Source organism: Penicillium concentricum (genome assembly GCF_028827145.1).
Source record: "Penicillium concentricum strain IBT 3081 chromosome Unknown utg000001l_segment0_segment0, whole genome shotgun sequence".
Lineage (NCBI taxonomy): Eukaryota > Fungi > Ascomycota > Eurotiomycetes > Eurotiales > Aspergillaceae > Penicillium > Penicillium concentricum.
The window spans coordinates 2,760,930-2,775,352 of record NW_026622754.1 but is presented as its reverse complement, the minus strand read 5'-3'; the positions used below and the strand labels follow the sequence as shown (position 1 = coordinate 2,775,352).

The window sequence follows — 14,423 nt, the reverse complement described above, 5'->3', positions numbered from 1 at the left end:
GTTGACTGACATGATCTAATTTTCCCCTGAATCTACCTGTGTCTCCCGACTATATTACTCTCTATGTATCCCACAGTCCCAATCCAGAGACCTTGCACTGAATCCTTTTTGCATACATGATTTACCGCTTCCAGCTGACATGCTTGATAGAAAAGAAATACTAGTTTAGTTGATCAATGTTGGTCCTGGATGGTCTTGTGGTCTTTGGGATAATATAACAGACAGAATGAGGAGGAAGAGGTGTATACCAGAAAAGAACTATGGAATCAGAGAGAATAGTATAAAAGTTGGATGTGAGACACAGGTAGATTCAGGGGGAAATTAGATCATGCGGTCAATGGTAGCCTCCATATCCAGGCCAAGATAGGGCAGTAACTAAGCCCTACTTGAGTATGGGCGGTTTACACCACGTCCGACGGCATGACGCATAAGGCACAACTTAGTTCTCTGCTTTTCAAGAACCTGTACTAGGTCCTTGGACAGCTCATATTCTTATGCCCGTATGTTTCCTCTCCGTTGTGTCATTCGCAGTTTTCACCCGTGTACGTCATATCCTCGAGCAATCATGCAAGATGCTTCCGAGGATACTTGCCTGCTTCTGGGATTCCCACCTGTAGAAGGCCGCTTCCTTTTGTTTTCCGAAGCCAGACTGGTCTCCTGTCTTATGGAGGTAGGTGTAGTGTTGGAAGAACTTCCGGTGCCTGGGTTACCAGTACGTCGTGGTGTAGACCTCGACGGGCCCGGAGTGGCCGTGTTCACGCTCTGTTTCAATCTCTTTCTCGGTGCCTCGTCGCCCTCAGAGCTTGCATCACTCCGTGAGCCTGCACCGCTCTCCTCGCTAGTGTGGCTTTCTTAGGGTACAAAATCATAATAAATTCGTACAGCCTGACCCTGACAGCGCAGCACTTCTAGATGCTGAGCCTTGTGAGGACCATGGTAAAGGGCTGGACCTTGCAGCTCTACCTTATCATAAGCTCTCCTGCCTATGAAGAAGCGGTCCAGTCGATCGGCAACTCTGTCTTTTCATAGTGTCAGTGGGGGCAAATATCATAAAGTCGTCAACTTACTCTGATCGGCTGCCACTGGAACTCTGTTCGCGTTGACCATGGTAATGCATTGGACAGGGTCCACATTTTCCCAGTTGGCCTGGTAGTATTCCTTGTTCTGGCTTCCGCGGGCTTTAACAGTGTAAGATTAGAAAGAAATAAAGCTAAGCTTGAGCTTTCTGAAAAGGCAAGTCGTTCTTCTCGCTCTTCCTGCTATCCTTCCTAGCCTCCTTTTTCTCTTTCGAACACAATTCATGATCGACTTGGAGAAGAGGTAGGTGCATTCGTCAAATTGACTAACGACCATGCTAAACCACCGATGGAGAGCTCCAGGAATGGGTGCGGACATGTCTCAGTCGCTTCAACACACCAAGGCACTCTTGGTGGATGGGTAGTTTTCAACAAGTCTCTCCTCGAGAATAGCCCAAGACTTCATCTGGGAAGTCAAGAAAGCCAGATTTTGGGAGTTGGGAAGCGTGAGTGGACTCGGTTTCTGTTCTCCTTCTAGACAATTGAGCTGCCTAGGTATCGGGTCTGAATGATGTTGAAGGACGTGCCGGAAAGGGCTCGACTTTAGAGCGCTGGATCTTTTTTTCCCCCCTGCTTTCCGCCATGCATTTTTCTATATTGGCTTTGATTAGGCATCTTCAATATAAAGAGATTAGATTGAAGATCCCGAACCACTTGTGGCCCCCAAACGCAGATCTGTTGCCTGGAGATCCGCCCCACAAGGCTGGCAGGCTCCAGGGATATCTGAGTGGATTGCGATCGTCAACTTAAAAGCTTCTTTGATGTGCATAGTTCGCGGATTTGACATTTGGGTTAATAATTCTCATGGGAAAGGAGGAATATCAAGTTGATGGGAGCGCGGAAGGTACCGGAGCCCCGGAATCGAGTCCCGAAGTCTACCCAGGCACTACAATCAAGCACAAGCTTAGTGAGTCAAATAAAAGGCCCCATGGAGAATCAAAAATCGAACCAATAGCTCTGGTAAAAAAATTAACATTATCTTTTTAATTTTATAAGAAAAATTAGAGGCTAGCTATGAGGCTCTGCCCATTGCCGGCCACATGAAGTGTATATAGATCCCCTCCCACTCATCCATTCATTTCCTCGAAGCTTTGTCACCAGTGGTAGGAACCGGCTTTGCCAGTCGCAGACACCAACACAGTGCATATTCGAGGGGAAGGAGCAAGATGAGAACTCTATTGAAGCGGTAGGACAGTGTAACCGTGAAAATGGCCACCACAGCGTCGAGCCAGTAGTGATTTGCGGTAGCAACGATAACACTCAGGACGAGAATCGGGTAGCATATAGCGAGAGCCAAAAAGCCAAATTCAGTCAAACGTGACTTTTGCGTCGGCTTACGTTGGAGTCTCTGCAGGAATCCGGAGTGGTGGAGGAATGTGCACCCGATCACAAAGGCATAGGTAAAGTGTAGACTGGGCATAGCGGCGAATTGGTTCACAGATTTTCCGCCAACCCAGATGCTTTCGGCGTTGCCTTGGCGGACGGTGTCGTAGAAGCCATATGAGTCGGGAAGGAGTCGGGGTGGCATGAGGGGGTAGATGCAGAAGACTAAGAAGGCGGCGAGGTTTCCGAGGGTCATTGTCCGTCGGGCGAGGGCGAAGGAGGCATGGTTTTTGGCGACGTAGTAGTACCAGGAGAGGAATCTGTTTGAGTTGAATAATTAGTTTGGAACCATGTGAAAGTTGTCAAGTTCACGGGTTACTCACAGTACTGTGCCGGGAATATGAATTAATGAATAAATACGATTGAACATAGTCAAGATCGAGGGGTGGTTTTGAATGAAAAAGGATTGGAAATCGGCTTCGTTGATCGGGAATATCCAAGAAGCGGTTTTATGTTCGAAGTCGAGGACGTCGATGGCATGGCCTCGCGCCACGGCGACGACACCAATGTCGGCAGGAGAGAGCCACTGCGCCGTGGCTTTGGTCACCGAATAGAACAAATAGTTCATACTCCAGTAGAACATTTCGACCAAGAAAGGGAGTTTCTGCAGGATTTTGCTGTGAATGTGTTGCGCCCAGCGCGACGAGTCTCGATTCTTGATATTGATCCCGCATACAGTTTCGGACTTGGTCTGCATGTTGTTGGCGAGATTCGCATCGTTGAAATGAGCATTGCCCTCTTCCAAAAGTGTATATTCGGTCCTGCTGGAGCTGGAGTCTCTGCGACGGTTCACAATCAACGACCCAACCATGATACCCACGACCACCTGTCCATGATAATTAACACATGTTTAGCGATGCCCGTAGTGTGTGAACTTACAATAGGCTCCAGCCATGCGTGGGACGCTAACTGGGGCTTCCCCAGGTCCGGTGTCTCTGCATCCCGAATAAAGAGTGTCGCCATATTTGCGACTATAGAGGTCTATCAAAAAAAAACTATCCTCCAAAAAGCGCTAGAGACAGCAAAAGGAAAGCAAGACACAATCAGGGGGAGGAAAGGGACAGGCTAAATGCAGTCGCGTGCCCAAGAATCCTGGATGCATAATATTAATACAATACGGGATGTATTAGTATACGAGTACGACCCGTGGACGGAACGGAGTACGGAATATAATCCCGAGGTAGTGGAGATTGTCATATTAACTGTAAGAATATCTATAGAAATGTTTCACCATTTAATAACATTGTATATTATACAGACATATAAATATCATTCAAATAAGACATGTTGAACTTTTCAACTCAAAATTTCCAGGAAAAAAAGAAAAAAACTAAAAGCTGCCAAGCCCCGAGAGAAAGCAGTAAGGGAGGCGGCTGAGCAAGAAATAAGCCCAATCCTGGTTTGCTAAGCCCGACTGGTGTAAAACATGCGCCTCGCCCCTTTCAACGTCGGGAATGGATCATCTTAGGAGACCTTGGACCACCTTGGACCACCTCGGACCTATCATGTCCTATCCCGCTCACCTAAATCCGTACTCCGTACTCCGTATGGATCCAATACATAATTCCAGCCTTGGAAAATATTACCCTGATTTCGGTCGGCTTTAGCCCTATATTTGAGACACGGGCAAACTACGCCGAAACCCACTTCGTAATCGTTTAGAAACCCGGCCATGAATGGCTACAACCTTATCTTGTGTGCTTTGCATTCTATGTCAAGCTTTGAGATTCAAGGGAAAATCCAAATGTGATTCGATGAATATTAATAGACTGTACCTTCAGGGGCTGGACATTGACAGCCCCAATCTGTTTCGGGCTGTACCCATGCTTCTGACAAACTTGGAATAAGACCAAAGAAACCCAGAATGCAAGGCTAGCACACATTCTTATGAATACTTTATACATAATCACGCCGATCCCCAAGTGGAGTGGCAAAATAATTGTGAATTCGAGCCTTGGGAGATCGACGTTATCTTTGACCTCGGCTGATTCAAATGTGCAATGGCGATTGTTCTCGAATTTCGGATAGCTCCCGAGGTATCAAATATATAGATTAAATTTTAAATTTTTTAAAAGTCAGGATCTGTTTCCGAGGTGACTACGGAGTACTCCATACGGAGCACATACTTCGTATTGGATCCGTGAAGAACGTTATTCGCCCCATAACTACACGCTTGGCCCAATCACCAGTCACTACTAGGAACTAGCGCTAAAGGAATACGTACACTAAACTGAGAATCCACTTTGTATTAAATATGGGAAGCTGAAATATTAATGGTCCCATATCAAACTTGATATAGCTCTATAGGCCATGGATATGCAGATCAGGGTTTTTCCCCGCTGAGTAATAATATATGCTGTATTCAATTCAAAACAGTTAAACCATGAATAAATATACATAAATGCAATCCTTATGAGAGGTGCCAAGGTGCCAAGGTGGTTAGAATTGTATTATGTGAGATGCAAACAAATCAAACAATAACCTCCATGCTACAGTAATGTTCAAACAGGACGGGGTACACCTCAGCGCGCATCGACATTGTCGAGAACGCCAATTTTCTTTCGAATATTCACCTCACGACCGGGTACCGACATATTCGAATAGGGGGCACAATATAAAAGACCAAGTTCAACGCCACGTAAGACAAACACGAATGGTTCGCAATGCTATTCGTACTCTGCAATGCACACGTGACGTTCCAATCGGTCGCCAACAACACCTTACAGCTTTCAGGTCAGACTGTAACGTGTTGTTGATCTGATAACGTTGCAGGTGGGTTGCAGAGTCCGGCCACAGCAAAATTTAATACGATACAATCAGGTTCAAGCTCGTCTACATCGACAACGCCTATCGGGGCCGCATGTTGGTGCGCTTTTATCGCAGTTGACATTTAACCTGGGGTGGGTCTACTCTAGCACCAACACTAACACCAACACTAGGTCTGGCACTACCTCTAGCTCTAGTCGAAAGTAATCTGGTTCATGTGCGAGACAGTGTTAAAAAGTGGCATCTCGTCGAAAATTGTGACGTCGAAAGTTGTCTCGTCGGAAGACGGTGAAATGCGCGCGACAGGGATAGCGCATTGTGCGGGTTTGAATGAAGAAATTTCGCGTTATGCGCAATCCATACAGAGCCAGCTGTGTAAAATTGACACATTATATATTGACAAGATGTTGACGAAAAGACCTAGAAAAGACACCGAGGCCTGAGGCACCAAGGCTTTCAACTTTTTCTAGGAACCTGACAATCTCGGAAGACACTGTCAAGGTGTTCCTTGAGAATCACGCTTATCCGAACACTCTGTAGTTATTTAGTTAGAAGCCTCCAGTGCTGCAGGTATTCAACCCCATAAATAACCCTCAAAGTTGGAATGAGATATTTTCATTTTCATGACCTCTATACCAACTCCCTTCCTATACATACCAAGCTGTGATGTCCACGACATGCTACTATGGAACCCATAATTTCGGGCACTTGACTGGCAAATCTAATGGATTATTGACGTTGTAAATCCTCGATTATACCTCCCATAGATATATGTGTTTACAGCAGTAGTTGCCACAAACCCTACATCGCACCTGCTTCATTTCCGAATTGCACTATGCCAATGTTATATCCATGGATACCTCACCCAGCCTGACTCTCTCTACAACTCACCAGCCTCAGACATCAAGACATCCATTCGCTTCCAACCTTCCATCATGAAAGCTCTCCACCACACACGGGGATCAGGGGACTATGGAAAACTCGCCATTGCCACAGCCACCATTCTCGGAATCCTCACACTGGGGGCCCTTATATACTTACTGGCATGGTACGTTCGACGAAGACTCCGCGCCCGACGACTTCGTCGCCAGGAAAGCCACGAGAATGACCAATTCGACCAGTCCGCAGTGTCCCTAGCCGAGGACACAGGCAGGACCCTAGATGACTTCCTCATGAAGGATATCCAACCCGAACGGAACTCAATCATGTTTAACAGAAGCCGGTCTCCATCCATCACCATCATCATTGACGACGCCAACACCGTCCGCTGCAAGTCTCCATCTCGCCCTTACCTCACACAATATGATGCGGCAGCTTCTTCATCGCCAGATACACACACCCTGACACAAACCCTGTCTCAAGAATCGAGTACTGATGAGTCGCGATCAGACCAGACTCAGTGGAGCAGCTCGGGGCGGCGTTCGTCAAGCACGACGCCTAGAGCATCTACCTCGTCATCTATCGTCCCAACATCGGGATCATCCCAGATTTGGACTACGACTGCTAGCACGCCGTCAGACCAGACTCAGACGAGCAGCTCGGGACAGCGTTCGTCAAACAATACACCAAGAGCATCCATGTCGTCATCCGTCGTCCCTGCTGGCGCTGAGACGTTTTCGCTTCTTAGCCAATCTTCAAACTCGCACTATCCTCAAAGTCCTACTGGTCCACCGACAGCCCGGAGCTCGCAGGTATACACGCGTCGTTCGAATGCTGCTTCTGGTGCATCGAGTCGTCCGTCCAGTGCAGGTGTCTTGCAGGCTGCGTCCCGGATGTTCAATGAAGCGGAGGCTTCTCGGATGGCTTATTCGAGAAATACTGGCTCTGTTGGATCGATGACTCCCACTTCTCCTGTTTCCCCGGTTTTGGTGGACGTCTCGGCTGAAAATGAGCCCCAATGGACATCTGTTCCCCCGGCCCCTTTTCCTTTCAGTCAGCTTTGACCGTTGAGGATATACGGTTGATTGCTGGCTTGTCTTAGCCTTTTGGCAGTTAGTTCAACCTGGCGAGGAAAGATCGGGGTATATTCAGGTTTCATTCATGACCAAGGCACTGCTCCTTGTCTCTGCTTTCCCCTTTACCGTTAATGTCTTTGGAAGTTAATGTTCTTGGACCGGATTTCTTTTTACTGACACCTCTTATCCATTATGTATAGTGTCATGGTCTTTCCAATGTTTATTCTTTGATTATCCAATTGTTCAGTTGCATGCAAATTCGACCTGGAATTTGGGAAATATCAAGTTCAAACTGCAGCAAACACTGGCAGTCCTTTGCTCACCCCTTTTAATGTGGATAACCCAGACAAATGGCATTCACTGAGAAAATGCGTGACTTACTAGAGGAACATTCTTATTTTACGGAAGTGCAAATTATCAGTTGAAGAGCCTGAAGCAATAGCCCTAACAATACACATTTGATTGCTCATCATTTGACGTGAAAGGACTGGGTAAAATATACAGAGGTAAGGTAATACCCAAAAGACTGGGTTCAAGGACTCATTGCGTTCGTTTCATTTGCGTTTTCTGGTGCGGACCAAGCCTTCATCTTTTGTTTGCTGATCCCAGTTGATGCTTTCTTCTTTCCTTCAGTTATCATCAGTTCCAGCACAGAAGTGGAGAATCTGTCTTTAGACAGGACCCTAGACGACACCAGGGATATCGGTAAACAGAACATGTCTCTCCATAAGAGCAGCCGATTTAGCATGACGATCCGCCTTCATATTCAACTCTCTCGGAATCCGCCAGAACTGGACAGTCAACCCCCTCTCCTGCCACATCTCCACCTCACCGAGAAGACACTCCCAAAGATCCCGATTCCTGACTGGTTCCCCGGCAGTTGTGACCCAATTCCACCGTAGCCAATCCCATATCCAGCTCGTGATACCTTCGACCACATATTCTGAATCGGTTGCAATAACCAAACGAGTGAATCCTTCCGCCGCCCAGTCTCGATATCGCAGCGCTCCAATAACAGCGCGGAGTTCGGCGCGGTTGTTTGTCTGCGTGTGCTGTTGACCAGTGGGTCCTTTGTACTCGAGAGCGAAACGTGCGAAACCAGATGTAGAATCGTTGAAAACAAACGAACAGCCTGCTCTGGCGTTTATTCTGCCGTTCTCATAACACGCACCGTCTGTGTAGATGAGGAATTCGTTCTCGACGGATCGGTTGTTGGGAGTGACGCGAATGAATCGATGGATTCGCTCTGCCATTGTCACTTTAGTGCAATGGGGGAACAATGACTGTGGCGTGTCACCTGGGTTTGGAGGTTTGAATTCTGTGGGGATTACGCGGCCACTACCGACTCTGAGCTCCGTATACAAGCGAGGGGGCCTGTGGCCTGTGAAGATTGGTCTGGGGTTTGGTTGAAAGGACATGGTGATTTGGTAGCTACACGATCAAGAACCCGAGAGCTATGAGATGGACTCGCAGAAGAGAGTCTTATACGAGGAAAGATGAGAAGAGAGGATTCATTCTCTACAACTAAATAGGAAGCTACTAGTTAACTAGTTACCTAGTTACATGTGAGGCCTGACAAACCAGGCATTAACCAGGTGACTAGTTACCTCGACAGGATCCATTTCATTAGGCGAATTGTGGCGCAAAGGTATGTGAGGTAGCTTGAGCAGAAAGCAAAGAACAGTCCAGTTTCTTCAAGTTGGAGGGGAATAAATAGCCCGGACATCATTGTGTATGATTTGCATATTGAAGAGTAGAGGGACCAGCAGGGAAGAGATGATAGGTTGAAGGATGTCATGCGAAAAGACCATACCATACCCCTGGTGCGATTTCTTTCAAGTCGTCGTTTGACAGAATGAAATCTGTCTCATTCCCTCTTTTGGGGCGAAGGAAACAGTCTTCGAATTGGATATGTATCGAACCTGTGAGGACAACTTTCACTTGTTGCTCTGATTCCTGGAACCAGAACAAAACATCTCGCTGCAATTTTGAGCTCGATTTTGACCAGGCGGCTTGAACGAGAATTGTTGGCCATTTCAATTGCCTCCCATCGACTAAGCCTATCCAGGAAGAGTCTGGACACTGCCTTCTGGTAAAGCCTTCAGTCGTTCGCCCCATAGGCAAAAGATGACTTTCCTGGCTACGATGCTTGGATGAGAAAATTCCACTGAATGTACTATGTGCTATCTCATGAGCTGCAGTAGATATTTTTAGGATGAATGTATGAGAGATGAAGTTGTAGGTCACCCATGAATGGGTAAGGAGGCTTTCTGTAGATTCATCCTCGAAACACTAGAAGGAACGCTCATCCACATGATCAAATATAACATATGAGTAGTCAACGGGCTGACCGTTCCTCTCATAGTGTTTGAGTTCACGTTCAACGCATTTATAGCAATGATTTATTTCTTGAAATTGATATCTTGGTGTTGTAGCAGGAAGGCCTTCTTCTCTCATGATATCTTCAGCCATGGTAAATGGTTTGAAATGAGAGCCCTAGACGGGGGAACTGGAGGTATTGTGGGCAATGACGAATAATTATGTGAAAAGGAAATGTGAACGTGTTGTCAACGGTGTATACTTTTGATATCTAAAGACCCGGAGGACTTTTGGGGACCATCACCACAGCCGTGTGTAAGGACCACTAGAAAGACCACTGAAAATACCACTGAAAAGAGCTCAATGAGGCCATCCGCTAGATGCATCAAATCATAAGACCTAAGTATAGCGTTAGTCGGCATTATTTGTATCAGGCAAGCAACGTACAAATATTGGCTTCAAGTACAGAGAATATTCAGTTAGAGAGGAAGTGAGAAGATGGAAGCAAGACAGCGCTCTGATATCGCCCCTTCCATATTAGGCCTAATTGCCTAAGGCAAAAGAAATCAATGATCATTATATTTCATTGTCTGAGCTACACAAAAAAACAAAGGGGAAGTCCCACCTCCACGCGCCTCGCTATTCCAGTCCAGGAGACGCTTCAGACATAAAACCGACAATTAAAAAGCAACACATAAGCAAAGTTCTCGAACACATGTCCGCCATGAGATGTACAGGTAGAAAGTAGAAAGAGACACAAAAAGAAAAAGTGCTTGAGATCTATCCGGATATATCGTCTTCATCTTCATGCATTCATATCGCGCACACTGCGCAAACACCGCTCAAGACGTTTGCCGCGCTCCTTTTCGCGTACCAGGGTATCCTTAACAAATGCTCGGATGGCGTCACGGCCGACCTTCTCCCGCCATGAGGTCCAGCCAGCGAGTTCGCCGACTACGACATCCTTGTTCCACGAGACCTCCTTGGCCAGTCGAGTGGACTCGGATTCGCCATCGCGAATCTTTTGTTCGAGGTCACGGACGGACTTTTGACGAGACTCTTCGAAGCCTGGTAGGTTGATATTGAATTTGCGGGGGAGGGAGGAGGAGAGGAGAGAGGAGCGAGAGCGAGAGATATGGCGGTTTGTTGAAGAGAGGGAGGACATGAGGGCTAGTGGACGGGATAAAGAGATAAGAATTGCAGCTGTCGTGTTGTCGACGGAGGAAAGAGCTGCCAAATACTGGAGGAGAGGGGAGGAGTCAGACCGAGAGGTCGATAGGTATGTGGCGTAACGAGCAAAGGCCTCGATGTGTGAGACCGGAAGTGCATTGGTAGGCGCTCGGAGTGTAGCAAGGACAGATGAGCAAATCATCACCGCATCAGCGAGATCGGATGTTGCATTCTGCAATGCGTGCCCTCGGCGAATCAGGGAACGTGTGTTGACGTGCACACCGCGCACCATCTCCTGAGCGTGGGTGATGAACTGTTCTGTGTCACGCATACCCTCCAGTGAGACCGGAGCGTATTCGTCCGCGATGGTCTCTGTGAGCACGGCAGCCTTGCGGTGCGATCGGTCGGCTACCATCTCAGGCTGAAGTTCTGGAACGAGGAAGAACTCCCACAGCATTTCGTGAGTTGAAAAGGTTGGGTGGGCGAGAAGCGTCTTCAAGAACCGGTCCAGTCTTTCCTGGAGATCATGGAGTACAGACCGTGATGGCTTCGAGTGGATCTGGAATGGATTCCGGAAATCCGAGAGAGACGGCATATAAGATGCTGGATGTTCCACTGCAAGCCATTTAGCCAAATTCTCGAAGTCGGAAAAATTGCGGCGACAGGTCGTAACGGTGTATGTTGTCGATCCGGGTCGCGATGATGCCATAGTTTCAGAGGGTGGAAAGGGCGCGCCTGATTTGAGAATGAAGCGCACGGTTGCGTCCTCGACGAAGTACGACCGCACGACCGTTGTGACACGACCCGAAGGATCCCCACAAGCCGATGGAGGATGGGACAACAAGATCAAATCGTCGATGCGATTTCGCACCTCATCATCCTTGGCCAATTCCACGGCTGTTAAACCACGCGCTTCTTTGATATGAACGTCAACTCTTGGGTCTAAGAAGAGAATGCGGACTTGATCAACTCGCCCGTACTTGCTGGCCATCATCAATGGCGTAAATCTCTTGTCATTGGTCGCGTTGGGATCGCAATCGCTCTCCTGCAATATGCGACGGGTAATCTCAGGATCACCAACAATATGCAGCAGTGTGTTCCCCTTCGTATCAACATGATCATCAAGCTGAAGCGGTTTGTTATCGCCCTGTGCCCACTGCGCTGCAGTCAAAGCGGCTTGAACCATTGATTTGTATTCTGGATGATCATACGATCGACAAAGTGCAAAGAGCGGTGTTTGTCCATGCTTGTCTCGTTGTCGCCATGGGATGATGCTACCAAGTCTCCCTAGCAGCGAGGGTGTGCTGAAAAGATAATGGGCAACAGTGCGACCGTGAACATCGGATTTGGTCAAGTAGAATGCAACTACGCTTGTATCTGTCTTTGCAAATAAGAAGTCCAAGAGGATCTTGACTATCTCAGTGTGTGCGAGTTGCACCGCAGCATTTAATAGCGTGGTTCCGTCGACGTTGGTGTCTTGGATGATTTCTTCCAAGGGGTAGTACTCTTCTAGAGTCAACAGGTACTTCAAAGCCTCGGCTTGACGGGCCTCCACTGCCATCATCGGTATAGAATGACCAGCAGGATCTTGGGTTTTTGTCAAGGTCTCAATCGAACTGTCACCTTCAATCCCACTAGCCATGGACCCGAGGGTTGCGGTCCTGGAGATGAACGAGATGGCAGATGATTCCGATAGGCTGCGAACGTCCATTGAGACCTTCTTGATTGGACGGTGCGGGTGAGGTTCTTGGATAATCGAAGAGTCATCCCAAGTTTGAAATGGGAACACGTGGGATAGCGGTGGTGCATCAACAACAGCTTCATCCCGGTATGAGTCGCCATTGGTATGACTCGTGTAAGAGTTCTCAAGAGGGAGATCATCCATCTCATCAACCTTATCTGTTTGGAACAGTACAGACTTTCGCTCTGGTTCCGGCGGAGTCGTGTCGTCTATTGATTCGTGATCCTCGTTCGGTTCCAGTATAGATTTCATATCCGATATTTTGCCAGCCCTTGTTGCTTGCCACAAACGTCTGTTGCGAGCGCTAGCGCGCCGTAGCCCGGCGGAGTCGGTTACGAGATACATCAAAACAGCTTCAAATGTGCTTAAAGCATATCCCATCTCGCCATTATCAACATCGTCGATGTAGATAAAGTGCTGCATGTACAACAATCGAGCTTGGAGATGCCGTATTTGAGAACGAATGACAACAATAAGCAACAGTGAGACCAAGACATCAGCGTTGATCGTGACAGAAGATGTTCCCTTTTCGGACGGCGTGCCGTCCATTTGATCATAACTTCCAGGGAAGGAGATGACCTTCACTGTCCCAAGGAGGGTATTCAGCATATCATGGGGGCATCGAGCGTCATTCATCTTCCGAAATTCTTCCACGGCTCGCGCAAGTCGGCGAATCAGTTCTCGCTTTCCTTCATGTCCACCCTCAACAGAAATTCCGACTTGGGACACATCGATGCTCTCCATCTGGCGGATGCGGGCATCCAGCTCTGTGTCCTCTGGCTGGCGGAACGAACAAAGACGAGGGAAAAGTAGCGGCTCGTGAACTTGTTCGGCAACATAACGTTCTATTAGCCGCTCCACTAGAGGACCAGTGAGGTCAGTAGTCGCACCGAGCAACGATAATTGCTGCTTGTCAACAAGGCGGAAAAGATCAATAGCAGCAGTCACCGCAGTCTCCAAGCTTCGACGCATGAGGTCTTCGTCGTCTTCGAAGTATTCCTCGGAGTTAAATGGCAGTCGCCCTCTGCTGCGTGACGACCAGCTGCGGATGGAAGAGCTTTCGTCTGTCCAAGATTCGGTGCGGGACAACGTGTGGACGCGTTCACTACCGGATGCAGATGGCGATCGTGAAGGAGGAGGCGGCAGTGGTTTACCAAGTTCCTTGCCAAATTCTTTGAATAATCTTTCCAGGCCCGGATGCATTTGTCTGGCAATCATCGGGTAATTGGCTAGCAGTTCCCCAAAGGATTTGATCTCTTGTTTTGGTGGAGTCCCAATTGAATCTCCGTTTCCATATTTCTTGTCTGGGGGAGTGGTTACAATCCTGGTGTCGGTCCCAGGGACTGCGGCTGGTAAGATCTTCCCAGGGTCATACGTTCCGATCAACGGGCGCGAGATGTAGTAAATCAGCCATGGGCGCGAGTCATTGGACGGGGTATAATAAAGCACGTCGGAAAGTAGTTGGGCTTGTGTGAGTGACTTGAATCCTGATAGAAAGTGCCGATGTTAGCTAACATATTTGGGCGAGCGCATTCACCAGCAAGGGCTCTCACCTTTGTTGCTGTATACTGAGTTGTCCTTGATGATCACCGTCCTCCCATTGAATGTGGTCACCTGCTTCGCCTTCCCTCGATTTTCGCGCACATTGTTCTCCTCTTTCGAATTCGCAGAGCCAGTATGAATTGGGATGCGAAGCACATGGCTCCCTATAAACTCCTCTGACGCGACAAGATCGGAATATAGCAGGTTGGACTCCCGGTCGCGTGAACCGATGAGAGATTCTGTCGTTGGAACAAGCAAGACCTATAGGCACACGAAACACCAATTAGCCACTCCGGATGATCCGACGACAGATTCACAGCACCTACATGATTCTCGACCGGTATACACTGGCCCGGAACAGTGCTTCGAAAGAAGGCACGGAGGAAAGGGTTTAGAGGGTGCATCCAAACGGTTTTGGACGGCCCAGTCGAAGGACTCCAGCAATCATCAAGCCGTCCGTCTCAAATCTCC

General features: G+C 48.0%; 5 protein-coding genes across 5 annotated transcripts; 2 read left to right on the top strand and 3 right to left on the bottom strand.

The window, feature by feature from the left end:
- Positions 1-565: 565 nt before the first annotated feature.
- Positions 566-989, top strand: N7517_001047 (uncharacterized protein; the record flags this gene model as incomplete). The annotated part of the gene is made up of 2 exons (XM_056718777.1): positions 566-841; positions 885-989. 2 exons carry the CDS (start codon positions 566-568, stop codon positions 987-989), a joined length of 381 nt encoding a protein of 126 aa, XP_056582912.1.
- A 1,162-nt stretch (positions 990-2,151) lies between these two features.
- Positions 2,152-3,422, bottom strand: N7517_001046 (phosphatase PAP2 family protein; the record flags this gene model as incomplete). The annotated part of the gene is made up of 3 exons (XM_056718776.1): positions 2,152-2,719; positions 2,783-3,285; positions 3,339-3,422. The coding sequence occupies 3 exons, from the start codon at positions 3,420-3,422 to the stop codon at positions 2,152-2,154; spliced, it is 1,155 nt and encodes a 384-aa protein (XP_056582911.1).
- A 2,738-nt stretch (positions 3,423-6,160) lies between these two features.
- N7517_001045 (uncharacterized protein) lies at positions 6,161-7,168 on the top strand (the record flags this gene model as incomplete). Its single annotated transcript, XM_056718775.1, has 1 exon — positions 6,161-7,168. The coding sequence occupies one exon, from the start codon at positions 6,161-6,163 to the stop codon at positions 7,166-7,168; it is 1,008 nt and encodes a 335-aa protein (XP_056582910.1).
- Positions 7,169-7,863: 695 nt separating this feature from the next.
- On the bottom strand, positions 7,864-8,598 carry N7517_001044 (uncharacterized protein; the record flags this gene model as incomplete). The annotated part of the gene is made up of 1 exon (XM_056718774.1): positions 7,864-8,598. The coding sequence occupies one exon, from the start codon at positions 8,596-8,598 to the stop codon at positions 7,864-7,866; it is 735 nt and encodes a 244-aa protein (XP_056582909.1).
- A 1,706-nt stretch (positions 8,599-10,304) lies between these two features.
- Positions 10,305-14,356, bottom strand: N7517_001043 (putative VPS9 domain protein; the record flags this gene model as incomplete). The annotated part of the gene is made up of 3 exons (XM_056718773.1): positions 10,305-13,897; positions 13,964-14,213; positions 14,279-14,356. 3 exons carry the CDS (start codon positions 14,354-14,356, stop codon positions 10,305-10,307), a joined length of 3,921 nt encoding a protein of 1,306 aa, XP_056582908.1.
- Positions 14,357-14,423: the final 67 nt, after the last annotated feature.